A 21,900-nucleotide genomic window follows, 5' to 3' on the forward strand; every position below is an offset into this window, starting at 1 on the left:
TATCTCAAATTTAGGCTGTCTCAAATGTGGACAAACATTAGCGCTAAATCCTGATTTTACTCGAGAAAGAGTGGTTTTCATTGGTTGTCAGTGACGCTTTGACTAAAGGCATAAAACACCACTTTCCTTTATATAGCTTTACTTCAGTGGGAAAGGCCTCTGGTAAGTTGAAAGTAAAGTCATACGACGAATTTCATCCAATCAAAGCCCACTCCACGCTACTGTTGGTTCAGATCTATGACATATGGTACAGTTTTTAATAACCCTCACAATTGCGCTTGCGCATGCGCTTGACAGCGTACAAGCGCATTAGTCCAAAACAGCGATACTGTGGGATTATGTTTCTAAAATGAATGTGAAATGCACAGCCCATGTTCACCATCCTCATGAGAGCGACTTAAGCCTTTATAAAATTTTAGAGGTTGCAAAAGTAAACTAAGAATGAAAAAAGACTATAGTTCATTCAAGGGCTTTGTAATTTATTCGTTAACACTGATCTAATAATAGAAATTAATGAACGAACGGTATGTGAATTCAAATTCAAACAACGAATGAACTCTTTATTAACTACTAGATTACAAAAACTATACATACACACAACCGCCCGGGGAAGGCTCAAACAGCCTGATATTGGACGGCTGCAATCCTCTGATTCTCAACCTATTTATTTAAAAAAACGAAAATAGAGAAGGACAAAAACACTTTCACTCTATTACCCCTTAATACCAGAACATACATAAATAAAGGCTAACAATAAAAAAAAAGAAAAAAAATTGCTCCCAATTAATGTTTTTTTTCATTTTTTTTGAAAAAAAAAATAATTAAACGTAGCTTCAAAAGCGCTAAAAAAATACACAATTATATTTCTTAACTAGAAATGCTTACATTATCCACTGCCACGCACCCGTGAAGCACAAAAAGCACAGGTGTTGCATTCAGTATACCTTATTTTCTTTTTTCTACTTCAGTGATTTTTTTATTCTTTATCAGAAACTTCCCACAGTCGTATCAACAAAATCATGTTTGTTTCACAGTAACAAAGATGAAAATAGCTATAATCGGCCACTAACTGCTAAAATCATAAATTTTGGCCAATATTACCTCTTTGGAGCATTATATAAATACAAAATAATTCATGCACAACACAGTTGTCATAAATTTGCGAATAAGAAATGGCCTTGACAAAAACCAATAAGACAAGATAATACATAAAACATAGCGATAATTTTATGTCTTGTTTTAATTACTCACACTTCTTATTATCTGTTAATTATAGCAAAGCTGAGGACAAATCGGTGTTCAAATAAGGCTATGCTTAAAGTTTGAAAGTCTTAACATAAAACCAAAGACATGATGATAACAAAACGTCACATATATGTCATATACGCCATATGACGTTAAATAATCAATCATAGTTGAAGCAGTAGCTGCAACCTAGTAGAGAACGAACCACGGCCCATAGTAACCAAAAAAAAAAGTTTAAAAAACTGGCTAATAGGAAAAAATTGCCATGTACAGCTGATACAGAAATGGTTACTATTATCTCAATTAGTCTTAAAAGTGAAGTCTTATTTTAAAGTCCAATTTATGGGAATTCAGAAAAAAGACTGAGCCTGAAAACCGTCAAAAATGGTGTCGTGTCGAACCGTAAAGTACGCTGGTGTTCAAAATAAGGCTGCACTTAAAATTTGAAACAATAAATGGGAAAGTCTTATCATAAAACCAAAGACATGATGATACCAAAGGAAATCATCAAGGATGATATAACAAACGGAGACATGATACCAAAGGGGATACCAATGGGAATCGCCTTTTCTGACAACCTTGAACAAGATTAGATAAAAAAAACAAGTTTTTTAACTGCAAATAAGGAGCGACATTAAAATTTAAAACGAACAGAAATTACGCCATACATGAAAGGGGTTTTCTTCTCCTCAACACCTCGCTCTTCACGCTAAAGTGTTACTATTTGTCACAACTCTACTTCTTAAAACCATAAAAAAAAACTTTAGCGTATAGAGCGAGGTGCTGAGGAGGGACAACCCCTTTCATATAAGGAATAATTTCCCTTCGTTTAAAGTGTTAATATCAGGGCTTCCACTTTTCGGTTTTAATTGTCCCTATTTTTATATCGATTTTCCCTAAAATTCCTTGTCTTTAGATCTGATTTCTCCCTATTTTTCTCCCTAGAAAAAAGAGATATTTTGCCTTAGATTTCCATACAATCTTAAAACGTAAGATAGAATCAAAGTGTTATTTTTTACTTCAGATAATGATATACATAAAATCTTTTACACTATCGAGAACCAATAAAAAAAGTTCAAGTAAGTGTCATCTCCAGCACTTCATCGCACGTAGCGTTTGCTTTCGTCTTGAAGCCAACGACAGCCTTCGGTATGCTGACAGTTGATGGAGTTTTATCTTCGTTTTCCAACCAGTAGTTGACTCAAATAAGTGAGACTAGTGTGACGCTCCCGAAACTATTTCGGATGTCTGTTTTGATTAATTTCAGGCGACTAAACGAACGCTCAGCAGGTACATTACTAAAGGGTAACGAAAATATCAGTGATATGCACTTCCACAATTCTGGGTACTTGATTTCACCACTGCGAGTTTTCAGACTAAGTATCTTCATCCAGTACTGCTCAACTGACAGGTCTTCAACCTGAGCATCTCCCAAGTGAAGCTGAGTGACATCGGTCATTGCCTGAGATCTCCATTCTTCGTCCGTTTTTTGGACGCAACATTTTTCTGTTACAACAAGAAATCTCGCAAATAGTGGCCTTAGAGATTTTAGCTTCAAATTTCTTGCATTCCTTGGTTCAATCAATCCCAAAATGTCTAAAATTTCGTCTTCAAACTTGAAACGGTCTTGAATGTGCTTGATTAGGACTATATAATAGTTTCGACAAGACTGGTAAAAGAGATCAATATTAATACTTGGCTCTTGATCATCTACGAGTTCTTACATTGAATCGGTTATATGTCTGGTTTAAAGGCAGGTACTCACTTGAAAGGTAAGGATTCAGTTCGGTAAAGAAACCAAGACTGCGAATATAGTCTAGTTCCATGAAGGTTAGACGCAACATTATTCACAAGTTTGCTGACACTTACCTTTAGGGAATGAAGAAGTAGAAGCTCAAATTGGAAAACTGTGTTGAAATCATTAGAGAGGCCAAGAGAGTTGTCCATAAATTCAACTTTGTCAACTTGCTTTGTAATGCTGACTAGTTAAGGTCATTGGTTATAGTTGGGTCGTCAAACGGGGTTTTTATGAAATAATGAGTAAGAGCAACCCGGTGCTCAATAAGCCTCTTTGTGCAGACCTGAAGGGACAACCAAGGGGTCTGGGGGTCTGTCCTGGTGCAAGAATTGGGAGTGCTTTGCATTCAAGGAACTTGTTAAATTCTGCATACTTATCTCGCCTGGAAGCACTTCTGGAAAAGTGGGCATATATATTTCGTTCCAAGTCTTCTAGTGTCTTGGGAAGTGACAAGCATGCATTGGATGAACATAAGTAAATAAGATGGCACGAGTATTTCAGATTCAAGATCTGAGGCACTATGGCTTTCATTAGTGTTGAAGCAGATCTATTAGCTCCAAGCATGACTTTAGTAGTACCTGTATAAAATTCAGCAATATTTTGCCAGGGAATCGAGTTTCGTTTCAATGACTTGTTTGATGCAGTTAGTCAGATGCTCAGCTGATCCATCACTACACTTAACCATGTACAATACTTCAACATGAAGTTTTAGATCTTTCTCACTAAGAAATATTACAATGATGGATTTTTCAACTTTTTGTTTGAAAAAATCAAACTTTCACTAAAAGTCCTTACTTTACCCCTGATTTACATGAAAATCCTTACTTAACTCCAGATTTCCCTTTGTCCCTATATTTAAAATAAGTGTCCCTAAAAGAAGTGATTTCTACCTAAAATAGGGTAATCTCCCTAAAAGTGGAAGCCCTGGTTAATATCGCTCCTCGCTTGCAGTTAAAAAAAAAAAAACTTTTTTTTCCCAGAATACAGATACGGATGAGTGATTATTTGTATTTTTTCCCAAAGGTGATCGTATCGACCCAATGACCCTAGAATGTCTCAAGAGGGCTCATTCTAAAGGAAATCAAAAGTTCTAGTGACCTTTTTAAGTGACGAAAAAATTGGAAGACATCTAGGCCCCCTCCCTCCCACACTTTTTTTTTCCCAAGGTTACTGGATCAAAATTTTGAGAAAGCCATTTCGTCCAGCATAGTAAAAAACTAATAATTATGTCTTTGGGGACGACTTACTCCCCCACAGTGCAAAGGAAGGGGCTGCAAGTTACAGACTTTGACCATTGTTTACATATAGTAATGGTTATTGGGACGCGCACCGACAATTTCAGGGGGACTTTTTCACGTTAAAGGAGGTTCGGGGGAGGAGGTTACGTGGGAGGATTGTTCCATGGAGAAATTTATCATGAGGGAAGAAAATTTCCATGAAGCGGCCGCAGGATTTTCTAGCATTATTTAAAAAAAAAAACAATGAGAAAATAAATATAAAAAAGTTTTTTCTGGTGGAAGAAAAGAGCAACATTAGAACCTAATATAAATAGAAATTATTACGTATATAAGAGGGTTCGTCTACTCCCCAATACCTCACTCTTTATACGCTAAAGAATTTCTAGTAATCTCCACTATTTATTCTACGGCTTTTGTGATTCAGGGGTCATTCTTATAGAATTGGGACCAAGTTGAAGCTTTAATGTAAAGAGCGAGGTATTGACGAGTGGGTGAACCCCCTCATATGCGTAATAAAAATATACAAATATAGAATTTCGTTACGTAAGTCAATTCGTAAGTTACGCATATTTAATAATAACAAAAACGTTCGTAAAAAATCAAAAGTTCTAATTGCCTTTTTAAGTAGCCAAAAATTGGAGTGAAACAAGGCCTCCTCCCCGGCCCCTTTTTTATGAAAATCGCCCGATCAAAACTATGAGAAAGCCATTTAGCCAAAAAAAATTATGCAAATTTCGTTTTAATTTTTCATGTGCGGTTAGCCAAAATCAAAACATGCATTAATTCAAAAACGTTCAGAAATTAAATAAAAAAACATGTTTTATAACTGCAAGTAAGGAGCGACATTAAAGCTTAAAACGACAAAACTATTCTGTTCATGAAACGGGTTGTCCCCTCTTCAACGCCACGCTCTTTACGCTCAAGTTTTGCTTATTTTTTTTTAAAGTAGAGTTGTGAGAAAGAGTCAAACTTTAGCGTAAAGAGCGTGGCGTTCAGGAGGGGAAAATCCCTTTCATATACAGAATAATTTCTGTTTGTTTTAAGTTGTTATGTCGATCCTTACTTGCAGTTAAAAAACTTGTTATGGCACTTGATATTAACCAAGTGACATATAGCGATCGCAAATTCTGTCGGTCTGTCCCGGTTTTGCAACTTTAGGCACTTCTAGGTAAGCTAGGACGACGAAATGTGAGAGACCGGACCAAATTAAATTATAAATAGTTGTTTACGATTTGACCATTTGGGGGGAGTGGGGGGCCGTTTAATTCGAAAAAAATAGAAAAAATGAAGTATTTTTAACGTACGAACGGGTGATGGGATCTTAATGAAATTTGATGTTTGGAAGGATATTGTGTCTCAGAGCTTTAATTTTCAATCCTGGCCAGATCCGGTGACATTGGGGAGAGTTGGAGGGGGGAACTTAAAATCTTGGAAAACGCTTAGAGTAATCAGGATGAAACTTGGTGGGAAAAATAAACACAAGTCCTATATACGTGATTGACATAACCAGAACGGATCTACTCTGTTAGGGGGAGTTGGAGGGGGATCGATTCTGAAAAATTAGAAAAAATGAGAGATTTTTAACTTACGAAGGAGTGGTCGGATCTTCGTAAATTTGATGTCTGGGAGGATATCGTGTCTCAGAGCTCTCTTTTTATATCCCGACCGGATCTGGTGACATTGGGGGGAGTTGGGGATGGGGAACCTAAAATCTTGGAAAACGCTTAGAGTGGAGGGATCGGGACGAAACTTGGTGGTAAAAATAATCATAAGTCCTAGATACGTGATTGACATAACCGGAACGGATCTGCTCTCTTCGAGGGAGCTGTGGGGAGGAGGGTTAATTCTGAAAAAAAATGAGGTATTTTTAACTTACGAAGGAATGATGGGATCTTAATGAAATTTGATATCTAGAAGGATCTTGTGCTTTAGAACTCTAATTTTAAATACCGACCAGATCCGGTGACATTGAAGGGAGTTGGAGGGAGAATCAAAATTATTCAAAAACGTGAAAATCGAGGTAACTTACGAACGGGTGATCGGATCTCAATGAAACTTGATATATAGAAGAATCTTATGTCTCAGATGCTCCATTTTCAATTCGAATCAGATCCAGGGACATAGAGGGTTAGAGGGGAGAAACAGAAATCTCGGAAATTTTGGAAAAGACTTAGAGCAGAGAGATCGGGATGAAACTTGATGGGAAGGATAAGCACAAGTTATAGATACGAGACTGACATAATTGGTACGGATCCGTTCGGCGTGTCAGTGGGCGATATACGTGATTGACGTAACCGGACTGGATCCGCTCTCTTTAGGGGAGTTAGGTGGTGGGGTTCAGTGCTTTGGCGAGTTTGGTGCTTCTGGAAGTGCTAGGACGATGAAAATCGGTAGGCGTGTCAGGGAGCTCCACAAGTTGACTTGATAAAGTTGTTTTCCCCGATTCGACCATCTGAGTGGCTGAAGGAAGAGGAAAAATTAGAAACATTGAGGTATTTTTAACTTACGAGTGGGCGATCAGATCTTAATCAATGTTGATATTTAGAAGGATTTCGTGACTCAGAGCTCTTATTTTAAATCCCGACCGGTATTAAGCCTCTGATTTTCCTTTTAAAGCAATCTATTGATTCTTAGAATTTTGCTAGAGCTCATACGATATGAGCTCTTGGCTCTTCCAACCTCGTCACAAGTGCCATATGAACTTTTAGGTCTTTATTTCTTATTTAATTGTAAATAGGAGCTTGAAACTTTCACAGTAGGGTTTTCTGATACGCTGAATCTCATGGTGTGATTTTTTTTAGGATTCAATGACTTTTAGGGGGTGTTTCCCCCATTTTCTTAAATAAGGCAGATTTTCTCAGGCTTGTAACTTTTGATGGGTAGGCTAAGACTAAGCTTGATGAATCTTATATATTTAAAATCAGCATTAAAATATGATTCATTTGATGTAGTATCAAAATTCTGTTTTTTAGAGTTTCGGTTACTATTGAGCCGGGTCACACCTTACTACAGTTAGTTACCACGAACTGTTTGATAATTACAGTCCTCTGGCTTGGAAAAAACGGAAAACCACTTTTTAGGGCTATTTCTAATTAGCTTAATTGGATGAATCACGATTTAACCATGAAGAAACATAAGATAGGAATATTCTCTTTACGAATTATCTAGTGTCGATTTGCGAGTATAGGATCATCAAATTTTTTATTGATTTAACTGTCTAAAAACCCGATTAACCATACCCAAATATGAATTAATATACCTACACAAATGAGGAGAGGGGATGTTCTGAGGGATACACCCCCTTAGGAGAATTGAAAATATCAACCACAAATGGTAATGTTCCAAACAATCTATTTTAACTTTTTTATCTCATTCCACCGGGTCGGCCTGAGAGAATCTTCAAATCTAGTAACAATCAGTAACGCTTGTTAAAACACCTTTTTGAATTTGACCGTATATTGTCAGGCCGTGGACCCAAAATTTAATTACCTTACTTTAATTTACACGGAAAAACCCTTCCTGAAAGTTTCATTGACAAGGCACAACAACGCTTTGAGTGACAAAAAAAATGTACGATGACAACTAGAGTGTGGTATTTTGAAGCAAATAAAGAAAAAACCAACAGGCAATTGTATGATATATGCCCTACCTCACAAGTTGTTCATTCATTGACGCATTATAGAACCTTTTTTTCGTTAGTTTCTTTCAGCTTAGCGTGAAACAAGACAAAGATAAGTGACAAAACAGATGGGATATATATCATGAAAAGAGAAATCACCAATGCAACAGCACAAACACAAAAAAAAAGAAAAAAAAAGAGAGACAGAAGGAGAAAAGGAAGACTGTTTTCCTAAATTAGTGATTAATATAGACCAGCACTTGAATGAGGCCTTAACCCTACTCATCCATACAATCACATAGGTCAAACAGCATAGCCACACACAATCAACCATAAAGAATAATCCATGGACAGGCAGTCATGTCGTCAATAAGTATAAGTCGTCATTTACCAAACAATAGAAAAAATAATATAGACAAATAATTCAGAGGCAACACCCAACATAAGGGCTCATCAGGAGAATACACTGGCCTATATAGGGTTTCGCCACTCTAAATTCTCTACCCAGCACAGTGTTGTGGCTACCACAGAATATCCATGGCATCCCCGCGTCAGGTATCACCCCCAAAATATATGCCTATGAAAGAAAAAAAAACAGCAAATGTAAAACAACCAAGTAAAACCAAAACAAGCTTATCCTGTTAATATATCCCTCCCTTTAGCAACAATAGGTAAACTAAATATTATAAATTTTACCAAATCAAAAATATTAACACATTGCAAAAAACCTGAATGAACTAAACAATTATAGAATTCATCTTTACCATGCGGCTAATTTTTAAGAAAATCCGCTCAATTAGAAACACAATTCAAAATAAATGGCGCTGCGACAACATTTCTCGAACCTCCGAAATTAGTTGAAAATTTCTTTAAGTATTTCTAGATAATTCTTTTGATATTTATTTAAAAGTTCGTTATAAAACTAAACTTTTTAAATTGCCAAGTTAACTTATTTGCAGAAAAACCTCTTGATATCAATTTTTGGCTTAAGATTTTACATCTATTTTTAAAATCAATATAATTACTACAAATCCTTGCATAACGAAGTAACTGTGAGAAAAACGCTGAATATGTGATATTTGAGTGTATATTACTTTCAGGGAATGGGAAACTAATCACTTCAAAATCAAAATCATCCGTTTTATTATACATTTTAAAACTTAATTTATTATTATCACAAATATTAATATTTAAATCTAAGAAATGATTTGGGGTATATATTTGCACTTCAGGGGGTGGAGGCAAAGTATTTGGACAGTGTGAAGTTAGAAAACAATTCTTACATAATATACAAAATAATTGTACCTAACACAATAGGCATGTAGACCCGCTATACTGTACACCCTCCCCCCCTAATGTGCAAATATACAGCCAAAATTTATTTCTAAAGCAATATATTTTTATCTTATTTTTGTATATTTCATTAGGATTGAACGTCAGAGAAAACATATTAGATGAATATTAGGGAGGGCATATATCATACAAGTATCAACCAACATTTAAACAGCGGCGGTCAGTGTTTATATAAAAATAAGGCATTTTTTTAGATATACAATCAAACCCTGCTCCATCACTAACAAGAACTACAGAAAGACCGCTTATTTTTTATTTTTTTTTTTCTTACAAAAGTTCTTGCTTAAATGCAAATTGCATGTCCTGAAAGGTCCCGCCATTGGCTTTATGATGTAATAAAATAAAAATAAACAAGTTTTTTTTAACTGCAAGTAGGGAGCGACATTAAAACTTAAAAAGAACAGAAATTATTCAGAACATGAAAGGGATTGTCCCCTCCTCAAAGCCCCGCTCTTTACGCTACAGTTTGACTCTTTGTCACAACTCTACTTTTTAAAACAATAAAAAACCTTAGAGTAAAGAGCGAGGCGTTGAGGAGAGGGCATTCCCTTTAATATACAGAATAATTTCTGTTCGTTGTAAGTTTTAATGTCGCTCCTTTTGATGTAACTATTCAAGTTTCAATTTTTTTAGAGTTTCGGTTACTATTGGGCCGGGTCGCTCCTTACTACAGTTCGTTACCACGAAGTGTTTGATTGGAAGACACAAAAGATAACTTGCCTGCAACGCCACGATGGATTTAGCCTGTTCATGAATCAAACATTGAAACGGTGCAAAATTAACTGCAGGAACATTTGGTTCAGGATGATCGTGCTCTTCCATATCTGCTAGCCAGTCATTATTATTCTGCAAAAAAAAGGAATTTTAATAAAGAATAAGCAATATTAATTTAATTTGCTATCATTTAGTCTATTTCATAACCACAAATTAAAAGAAAAGAAAAGAAGTTGACCATAAAAACGAACATCTTCTAATATTAGGGTATCCTTTCCAGCTAGAATTTTCTTTTGTCTTTTGAGACTTTGTTTTCTCATCCTTGGCTTTACGTCTCATCCAGTTCTGTCCTTTGAACGACCACACTGGCACCAATTCAAGGAAATTAATGGGGGGAGTATTTTTCATAATCTAGGGGGTGATTTTTTCGAATTTATTAATAAAAATACCAAAAAACGGACATTATCAAAATATATAACCAAAAGTGGCATTTTTGAAAACTAGTCGTAAGAGACAAAAATCTAACGGGGGATACCCATTGCTTCTCCCAACTGGCATCCCTGTATAATCCTCCTTCCCTTTATTTGAAGGCATATTTTCGACTGTTTTTCTCTTTGCATGCTATAATTACACTTTCAATTTAGCACAATAGTTGATTCTGGGGTTTTTCTTTGTGGGTATTACATTTTCGTCATTTTTAAAATCCCGGAGGCCAAGAATAGTTGGGACTCTAATTTGTTCAGGATAAGCAAAAACTAAAGTCTAATGCCTGTGCCACATTGTAGTCATGCTTGTAGATGAAAACATTATTACAAAAGACTATATGGCCAATAATGTGTTCCGTGTGAGTAATCTGTTGAGTCGGGGTATGTCGAGCTTTCAAGCATAAATTTGCGAGAGACCAATCAACTTAAGGTATAATTTTTGAAATTAGAAAAGATGAAAATTGTACCAGAAGTGTACAAGTCACCACAAAAACCAATGACAAAACCGTATATGGTACAAGTTTGACGTTAGAGTTACCAACACAAAGCATTCGTCAATCCTAAATACACATGTGTAGGTAGGTAGGTAGGTATGCGTTTATTTCATCAAAGAAAAATTACTAAAATTGCACTTACAATCAATAATATGCTGCTCCATTTAGGGACCTAAAATGTCCCTGTTCAGCAGCAAAATTACATCAAATAAATGATAACTATTCATTCAAAATCAAAGAAATACGCAAAAAAAAAAAAAAAAAAAAAAAAAAACAGACGAAACTATGCAATCTCTAAACAGCCACCTCTCATCATAAAAAAAATAAAAAAGGGGATAAAATTTTAACCAATGTAATTTCCAATTTATTCAAAAAATAGTTTTTTTTTTATTCTTACTTTAAGTAACATAAGGTTTCAGACCACCTAACACTCTCTGGAATTGAGTTCCAAATAACAACACCTACAGGTTTAATCATAAACCCAGATCGCGTTGTATGCCTGATTTCACTAGTCAACTGATCAGAGGTCAAGATGTTCCATGGTTAAAGAAATCCTTTAAAAATATTGAATTTGTTATCTGAGTCACACTGAGCCAAATCCATTGAACTCGTTTTCTCGTTTCGTTTTTTTTTTTTTTTTTTTCTGTCCTTTCACCAGAAACCTTCACCATCAGGAAGTTAAATTTTGGAGCCTGTATCTCCAAAGCTACATTTGAGGAGTTTCCCACTTTCCTCCGCCTAGAGTACATCTTTGAGTGTCAAGTGTGCCACAGAGTTCCCTCCACGTCTGGTGCATATCTGTTAAGTTCGGCAAACTTTTGTCACGCTTGGCATGCGTCACCTGACGAAGGTGATTTATAAAACTCGACACCCCTCTGCTACATTTTCTATAATTTTCCAGTAAAATCTAAATAAATAAACTGAAATATTTCAATCCAGGGGTGACTCACTGGAGTCAAGTGGCTTGTAAAGGGTATATAACCAATTCCTGCTGCCTACACTTCCCTCGGTGCATCTCCAGTGAATCTCAATATCTACAACAACAGCGTTCCCTCTAGCTTCACTGAGAATAAAGAAAAAAAAAGAAAAAACACACTAGAGACAAATGGCGTAGGGTGATAAAATGAACAATTATTAATATCTGAAAGCACCCACGCAACCAGATATTATCATTCTAAGCTAAAATGGCTTTAAATTAAATAAAGTGGGCAATACAAGTTACAAATTAAGATTTGAATTAGAGCCAAAAAATGTATCTTTAAAAAAAGAATTATACAATTACTGGTGAGGATAAAACGTCGTCGATTGGCGGCGCAGGTAGACTCTTTCCTCCTTTTTCCTAAAATTATGATTATCTTGATTATCTAAGTATGATACTAATATTATGTACATTTTATATAATATTTATATTATGCTACATGTTATATTTAAACATACTATATGTTTCACCTATGTGCTGTTTGACCTATGTGATTGTATGGATGAGTAGGGTTACGGCCTCATTCAAGTGCTGATCTATATTATCACTAATGTAGGAAAACAGTCTTCCTTTTCCTCTTTTTTTTTTATGTGTTTGTGCTGTTGCAAAGATGATTTCTTTTTTCATTATATATATAAAATTTTCAAGTAAAAAATCTGAGTCAGTTCGAAATTTCAAAAATAGTCAATTCTCTACTATTAATCAGTGTTTAAATATTATACATGTCTTCACAGGGACCTAGGATGAGGAAGAGGACCTAGGGTCCAATAAGAATATGTGGTTTTTTTTTTCTTTCGATGTAGGCCTTATAAATTGTAGCTATTAAGCTTTAATAGAAAATACGGTACTTATCGGTTATATAATAGACACTTGGGAAATGAAGATCGATTAATGCTAATATAATGAAAAACATATGATGAATATATAATAGTTTAGAAACAAATTTGGGCTATATATTTGCAAATGGGGGGGGGGGGGGTAAAGCATAGTATATATTAAATGCGTATACTAACCATTGCTGTATTTAATATATGCTATGCTTTACCACCACCCCACCACCCCTATGTGCCAATATATAGCCCGAACTTTTGATAAAACTAATGAAACTAACCGGTTATTATCCCATCTCATCTTTGCCATCCAAATGATCAACGTATAAACATGTTACTCGGCCAGTTTTTTGTGTCGAAATTTTATAGTGTATACTATATAACCGATAAGTACCAAAAACACTAATAGAAAACAGAGACAAATTTGTGGATTGGGAAAAGCCTTCTTTGACATTTTCACTAGAACAACTAATTTGATGGCCTAGCATTATTGCTATCTCTTCAAAACAGCTGGCTGTTGTAATGAAAAATTGTTGAACAGACTATTCTAGTGAGTTTTATTCATTTACTCTAGCTAGAAGCAATTTGCTTATCGGCTTTTTAGATCTAAAATCTAATTAAATAAAAAACAAGTTTTTTTAACTGAAAGTAAGGAGCGACATCAAAGCTTAAAACAAACAGAAAGAAAATTCCACATTTTTGTAGATAGGAGCTTGAAACTTCTACAATAGGGTTCTCTGATGCGCTGAATCTGATGGTGTAATTTTCGTTAAGATTCTATGACTTTTAGGGGGTGTTTCCCCCTATTTTCTAAAATAAGGCAAATTTTCTCAGGCTCGTAACTTTTGATGGGTAAGACTAAACTTGATGAAACGTATATACTTAAAATCAGCATTAAAATGCGATTCTTTTGATGTAACTATTGGTATCAAAGTTCCATTTTTTAGAGTTTTGGTTACTATTGAGCCGGGTCGCTCCTTACTACAGTTCGTTACCACGAACTGTTTGATAACAGTTTGGACAAATATCTGAGAAACTTCGACGAACTTGAATATGGTCTGAAAACTTGTCCCATTATTATTATTACTAACTTTTTTTAAAAAACTTAATAAACCCTTAAAAGTTTCGCAATTTATGCTTCTTAGAACGCCATAGATCTATAAATTGATGTGTCGACCAATGCTTTTTTCTCTTGCATTTTCATCATTAGTCTTTTTTCCTTACTATTACTGTCTTCTTATTAGGTAATTCTTTTTCTTATTCTTCTTTTTATTATATAAGTATTAATCGTAATATATATATTAGATGGCCAGTTCAATTGAGTGTAAATAATAATAAAATAAGGGTTGATATAACTATTTGCATTTTTCTTCTTTTTTTTCCCCTCTCCATGTTTATTTCCCTTATCTTGTACTATGAATCTTGATAGATATTAAATAAAAAAAACTAATTTTTTTTGCTGAAAGTAAGGAGCGACATTAAAACTTAAAACGAACAGAAATTACTCCGTATATAAAATGGGTTGTCCCCTCCGCAATCCCTCGCTCTTTACGCTAAAGCTTTTAATTGTTTTAAAAAGTAGAATTGTGACAAAGAGTCAAACTTTAGCGTAAAGAGCGAGGGATTGCGGAGGGGACAACCCATTTTATATACGGAGTAATTTCTGTTCGTTTTAAGTTTTAATGTCGCTCCTTACTTTCAGCTAAAAAAATTAGTTTTTTTTATTTAATTTCTGAACGTTTTTGAATTAATGCATGTTTGGTTTTGGCTCTCCGCACATAAATTATTAAAATGAAATTTGTATATTAATTCTTTTTTTGGCTAAATGGCTTTCTCTTAGTTTTGATCAGACGATTTTGAGAAATAAGGGGTGGAGAAGGAGGCCTAGTTGCCCTCCAATTTTTCGGTTACTTAAAAAGGCAACTAGGACTAAATACCTCGCTCTTTATGCTAAAGTATTTTTAGAACCCCTCATATGCGTAATAATCTCTGTTCGTTTTAAGTTTCAATGCTACTTCTTCCTTTCATTTGAAAAAACGTTTTCATGTTTATTTTTCATTGTTTTCTTATAGTAATACTAGAGAATCCTGCGCCCTTGTCATTGAATTTTTCTTCCCCCATGACAGATTCCTCGAAGGAAAGATCCTCCAACATAGCCCTCTCTCCTCAGCCCCACCCCCAAACAAAATAAAATCCCCCTGAAAACGTCTGTACACTTCCCAATAACCATTACTATATGTAAACACTGGTCAAAGTTTGTAACTTGCAGCCCCTCCCCCAGGGATTGTGGGGGAGTAGGTCACCCCCAAAGACATAGTTAGTATGGTTTTCGACTATGTTGAACAAATTGGCAATCTCAAAATTCTGATCCGTTGACTTTGGGAAAAAATGAGCGTGGGAGGGGGCCTAGATGCCCTCCAATATTTTTGGTCACTTAAAAAGGGCACTAGAACTTTTCATTTCCGTTAGAATGAGCCCTCTTGCGACATTCTGGGACCACTTGGTCGATACGATGACCCCTGGGGAAAAGAAAAAAAAACAAAAAAAAAACAAACAAATAAACACGCACCCGTGATTTGTCTTCTGGCAAAAAAATACAAAATTCCACATTTTTGTAGATAGGAGCTTGAAACTTCTACAGTAGGGTTCTCTGATACGCTGAATCTGATGGTGTCATTTTCGTTAAGATCCTGCGACTTTTAGGGGGTTTTCCCCCCTATTTTCATTAATAAGGCAAATTTTCTCAGGCTCGTAACTTTTGATGGGTAGGATTAAACTTGATGAAATTTATATATTTAAAATCAGCATTAAAATGCGATTCTTTTGATGTAGCTATTGATATTGATCCGGCCTGAATCCCGGAAACCACCTTGCCAAGTAAAATTTGTACAGAAAATTTTACACTCGGAAAGTACCCGTTTCTATGACCGTTGTTTAATATCTCGGAATATTTTTTAATCTTAAAATTTTTCAAGTGAATCTTGCGAATTGATAATTTTCAATCTCAGCCTTGCTCTTAGCCAAAATTAAAAAAAAAAAGAAAGTATGTTAGGTCTTCCTGCCGAATATTTCAAGACATAAAAGCAAGAATGAAGGGAAGGCAGAGGTTCCAGCCCTTAACCATGATTCTAATAATTGATCCATTTCTGGAAGTTTCACTGACAGCACAACACTATACAAGTTAGCAAAAAGGTAGCCCTCTGTAGTTTCACTAATAAATAATCTATTTTTAGTTTCAACTACTATGCGATGAGTGTCAACCAAAACAAATGCTAACGCCAATATTTTCAGCCCAGAGATATTTAGAAAAAATACATGATTTAGGCGGATTCACAAAATCAATCCTAGACTTCTGCAGCTTTTTAGATGTGATATCAAAAATTGCATGACAGTCTGATTAGATTTTGTCATCAATCATCTTTAGAAGAATTCGGAAAAGAAAGACAGTGTTCCACGTCAATGAATTTTTCAGAGAAAATCATTCATCACTGCCTTAAACTGACAAACAAAAAGTTTCGCCCGTTTCAAGAGAGTAAGCAGGTCGTTCATGCTCCACTATCAATGTGGGGTTTTTGTAAGGAAAAAGTAAGATTTACAAGTCTCAATTACAGATCACTTCTGGTGCATGTTTGTTGCGACACTCACAAGATGTTCAGATATATAAAATACTACTAGTGCTGCTTTCTCGTGCGGATCATAGCCAAACGTGCAGAACGGCCAATTTATCCTTCTACTCTCTTTCTCTTGGCTCTTTATTTGGGTCCAGTAAATTTTCTTTCGAGGTAGAAAATAAAACATATCACTTTAAATGATCGTTTAGACCTATTTGAATTCTAATTTTTAAAAGATAAAAAAAATTGAAATGGAATAGGGGCAGAAAACAATATGTCAATGCACAATATGTCACGAGACATAAAATGATCGACACACTTTTGAATTAGAAACTGATTTGAGCTCATAGATGTCTAGGGGGGATCGTAGCTCCGTCCTCCCCAAAATCACAGCTTACTATTTATTCAATAATGTGTCTTATCTTCAATATAATTCAACTTTTTCTTTTTTTTTCAAGTTCTCTCAGACTTAAAAAATCCCTTCATGCTCCAGCGTTGCCTGTAGTAAAGAGCAATGGTCCTTCATTGAGGTATTTTATTATTATTATTTCCAGAACAACTTCATATGGAAAGGATGGTCATAGAAACTTCTGAGGGACTCACTCGATTGGAAATTGAAAGCCCTTTTTAAGGATCAAAACTGATGGGAGGGCAACGAGCCTCTCCTACTTAGTCCTATTTAGCTAAACACACCTCCCCCGTACTCTCCAAATACATTTTATCGAAATTTTAGATAGCCATTTTGTGCAAATCGTCAAAAGGTCCATTAAATTTGCCTCCAGAGATGCCAAGATTCCCAAAGACCATTAGGCAAGGGCCGTAAATAACGCAAATTGGGAATTAAAAGACATTCGTCCAGGTTGTCAATAGGGCGCATCTACAATATCTCATAAATGACTAATGGCATTAAGTTTAGACTATCAGGGAATGTTTAGGGGATTTTGAACTAAATCCAAAGACATTACGTGTATCTAGTTTATTAAATGGTCGATCTGAAACATATTAAGGCTAAGGGTATTAAGTTGAAAGTTTCAGGGAGTATTAAGAGAGCACTGAACTAAATCAAAAGTCACTGTGCACATACTGGTTGTCAAAATGGCGCGTTCATAATATCTTTATTACTGCTAAGAGCATTCAGACGAAACTTTCATGGAGGTGGGAGCGATGTTGAATTAAATTAGAAGACATTATTTGCATCCAGGTGGTCAGAAGGGTGCAACTACAACATCCCAGGAACGCCTAAGGGTACTAATCTGAGACTGTCAGGTAATGTTGAGGGTGATATTACACTAAAACTAGTAACACTAAGTGCATCCAACTTATAAAAATGACCATAATATAAAAAAAAAATATTCATATTATTAACCAATAAAAAAAAATCGGCAATACAAAAAGAACATATAATTAACATAAAAAAACTGTTTCAGAAAGAGAAGTTTTTCAAGAAAAATTATAATTAATAAAAAAAATGTTTCCGAAAGAGAAGTTTTTCAAGAAAAAGTAGGCCTAAGGGTCACATGAAGACCCAGAAGGAGCAGAAATAAGGTCCTTTGAAACAGTGCTGTCACTTACTTGAAGTACTTTTACTTGAAGTACTACTTAAGTAAAGTTTTCCATTACTTGTACTTGTACTTAAGTAAAAACTCTAGGGTGTACTTATTACTTGATACTTAAGTAAGATTACGAAATACTTATTACTTCAGATACTTTTAATGTACTTGTTTTTCAAATACTTTACCTTTGACACGAAAATTTTGTATGTGTGTGTGCTTCGGCAATGTACAAGAAAACATCACCTTTAGATTTAGAGCCAACTCAGATATAGCTTTTGTGTGTCTGTGCTTTGGCAATGTACAAGAAAACATCACCCTTTAGATTTAGAGTAAACTCAGATATACCTCCATGCCCTATTTTTGGATATGAAATAAGGTATTTGTTTTTGACAAAAAAAATTATAGTATTATTAACAATTGGTTTAATTTTTGTTTAAGAGTTATATAACAAAGAAAATTGATATTATTTCGCAGTTCACAGGTCGACAATGAGCTAAAATCCCTTGTTTTGTGCTAAATGTTGCATGCTATAGTCCGTTTGGGCTTATATTTCTACCATAAATGTTTAAGTTTTGTCATTTCGTCAACTGAACCAGATTTCTACCATTTCATCATCTTCAGGACCATATTATTGGTAAAACTACTGAAGCTATGAATCTTTGCCCATCTAAATGTTGTCTGCAATAAAGAAAAAGGCAAAGGATACGGCATTAGACTTTACAGTCCGTACCGGAGGTGCTGATCTCCGTTTCTTGGCCCTTCAGCCAGGAAGTGCAATGGGGGGTTGGGGGCCAGCCATCCTGTGCTTTCGCACACCCTTGCTGTTTACCTTCCCCAGATTTCTCCAGGTACCCATTTAGAGCTGGGTCGACAATGGCTAAGCTTACAGAGTCACGCCACTGACCCCCGTCCCAAACTGAAGAATTGGGTATACTGGGATTCGAACCCGTGTCCTCTCAGATAAAGGATCCCGAATCCAGCGCACCAACCCACTCGGCCAGGTCGACCTGCTAGGTAATTCTAGCAGGATCCAATGCAGTGGTATTTTGTCAAATTCGTTTAAGCAAATTCAGGTATTCAGACGAATCTGACTTCAGATTTGTCACTCCATTCATAAGTTATAGGCCCTACTAAATTAAAGGAAAACTCAACTTTATTAAGACTTGAGACCCTCTCCCTTTCGCTAAAGGCCTCTCAGATAAAGGATCCCGAATCCAGCGCATCAGCCCACTCGGTCAAGTCGGTCTGCTAGGTAATTCTAGCAGGATCCAATGTAGTGGTATTTTGTCAAATTCGTTTAAGCAAATTCAGGTATTCAGACGAATCCGACTTCAGATTTGTCACTCCATTCATAAGTTATAGGCCCTACTAAATTAAAGGAAAACTAAACTTTATTAAGACTTGAGACCCTCTCCCTCTCGCCCTATTTGAGATAGGTTTTGTGATACCGGAACTTGATATGAGCCCTGATCTTAGGTATCTTTGGTCTAGTTTAGATTCGGATCCGTTACTCCATTTGCAAGTTATACTAAATTAAACAGAAAACTTAAATTTTTCAGGAATTAAAACCCACTCCCCCTTGTTATATTTAAGCTAGGGTCTTTATCTCAAAACTTGATGTGTCATGGTCTTAGGCCTCTTTGGTTCAATTTTCATTCAGATCCATCACTCCATTCGCAAGTTCCTCTGAATTAAACGAAAAACTGTTTTTAGCAGGTAAAGCCCTCTCCCCCCTGTTTTATTTGAGCTATGGTCTTCATCTTTCAACTTGATGTATCTCATGATCCTTTGCACTAAATGTAACCATCAAAAATTTTCATCCAAATCCAACCAACGTTTCTCCCCCTATATGTGATTACACAGACGGACGGACAGACAGACAGACGGACAGGGGGATTTTACAGCGTCTTAGGTAGCCATGTTGGCTAAATGGATCCAAAACAAGAAAAACAATGGCATATCATCATGCAGGTATCATCACCTATTTGGATAGTGGAAAATATCCATCAAGATAGGTTTTTGAGATCTGTCTGTCTGTCCGTCCGTCTGTGCAATCGAGTATAGCGGATTTGTATTGAAATTGAACTATTTTGATTAAAATTGAGCTTAATTAGGGCGATGGGGCTTTAAGTGTTAAAAAAAATTCGAGTTTTTCATTTAATTCACTGTAACTTGCATATGGAGATGAATTTCGATGAAAATTGAATACAGATGTCTAAGAGTATGATATGCATTGAGTTCTGGGATGGAGACCCAAGCTTAATTAAAAGTTGAATTTTTCACTTAATTCAGTGTAGCTTGCGAGAGATTGATGGATCTCAGTGAATATTGAACCAAAGTAGCCTAATACCGTGACAGGCATCAAGTTTTGAGATGAAAACCCTAGCTCAAATAGAACAAGGGAGAGAGGGTTTAAGTGCTGAAAAAAGTCAAGCTTTTGGTTTAATTTAGTATAACTTGCGAATGGAGCAACGGATCCAAATGAAAGCTAGACCAAAGATGACTAGGATCAGATGACTAGGACCCTGTGTCAGAGAGCTCTTATTTTAAATGCCAACCAGCATTAATCCTCTGATTTTTCTTTTAAATTAATCTATTGATTCTTATAATTTTGCTAGAGCTCATGCCATATGAGCTCTTGGCTCTTCCGACCTCGTCACAAGTGCCATATGAGCTCTTACCTCTTATTTTATTCCTTTTTTCTCAAAAGATTTTCGACTTAGTCTCATGGTTTTTGCCACTTAATGGTGTGAAAACTGCTGCTAGAAATAGATAGGTTGCAACTTCGGCTGTATTGTCTTCTAGTATATTTAAATGTGTGCTTACATCGTTCCTGCGTCTCCTTAAAAGTTCTTACGGTAATATTGGTTTGTCTTCTGTTGCATATGCAGACGACATTCTTCTTGTTGCTCGGACTCGCCGTGGATTGCTTTATGATTTTACTATATTAACCAATGAACTATCTAAGATTGGACCGTAAATTAATGCGTCTAAATGCGAGTTTATTTGTTTTAATAGCCCTTATGTGGTTGCTCCATTCGTTGCTGGGACTGCAATTCTGTCATGTTCTTCTTTAGTTAGTTTGCTTAGTCTGTGTTTCGGTCCAGCACTTTCCACTACCTTTTCATCCCTAGTGAATCAAGCCGTTAAAAACCTACATGTCACTTACGAAAAAATATCCCCAAACAAAAGCCGTTACTACCGCAACGGTTTGTGCATGATTTATAACACTTATTGTGCCCCTGTGCTTTTGTTTTTATCAGACATGGCTCATCTGTTTCGTAAGAAAAATCCCCATACTCTACGCGCGAATTATTTCAGATATTGCAAATTCCTCCTCCGGCTTCCTAGATGGCACCAAACCAGAAAAATAATTGCTCGATTTGGTTTAATAGACGTGCCTTCTCGGATTCGGTCTTCCAGTAATAATTTATGTAAAAAGACTATCTACTTTATTATCTACTTATATATATATATATATATATATATATATATATATATATATATATATATATATATATATATATATATATATATATAATATATAAATATATATATATATATGTATAGAATAAATACTTGAAGTAGTACTTGAAGTAATACTTAAGTACAATTTTGGCAAGTACTTGATATTTGATACTTAAGTAAGAATTTGGAAAGTACTTATTACTTGATATTTAAGTAAAAAAAACAATGAGTACTTAATACTTGATACTTAAGTAAAAATTTGGAGCACTTGTTGCAGCACTGCTTTGAAAATTCACACTGAAAATGACCAGAAATTACTATCAATGAATAAACGAAACGCAAAATGAACAGAAATTATAATATATATAAATATATAATATATAACATAATATAATATTATAATATATAAATATATACTTATAAGTATCTGCCCGCCCACAGAAGCCTTACTCGTTTGCTTTAGTTTCTTGTTCTTTCTGTTTTGTGTAGTGTTTGTTTTGTTTCTTTTATTGA

The 21,900-nt window shown here is 35.4% G+C and overlaps 1 protein-coding gene across 10 annotated transcripts in view; it reads right to left on the reverse strand.

Annotated features, from left to right (window-relative positions):
- The window catches only part of LOC136031654 (centrosomal protein of 290 kDa-like), a 182,882-nt gene that overhangs the window by 80,855 nt on the left and 80,127 nt on the right, over positions 1 to 21,900 (reverse strand). For all 10 annotated transcript variants that reach the window (XR_010618552.1, XM_065711315.1, XM_065711317.1 and 7 more), the window contains one exon: positions 9,974 to 10,099. Coding sequence is in view for 9 of the 10 variants with exons in the window: in XM_065711315.1 (XP_065567387.1) it covers positions 9,974 to 10,099 (126 nt within the window). In the remaining variant the exon portion in view is untranslated. The remainder of the gene's footprint in view (positions 1 to 9,973; positions 10,100 to 21,900) is intronic.

The sequence above is a fragment of the Artemia franciscana genome, chromosome 10, assembly GCF_032884065.1.
Source record: "Artemia franciscana chromosome 10, ASM3288406v1, whole genome shotgun sequence".
NCBI lineage: Eukaryota > Metazoa > Arthropoda > Branchiopoda > Anostraca > Artemiidae > Artemia > Artemia franciscana.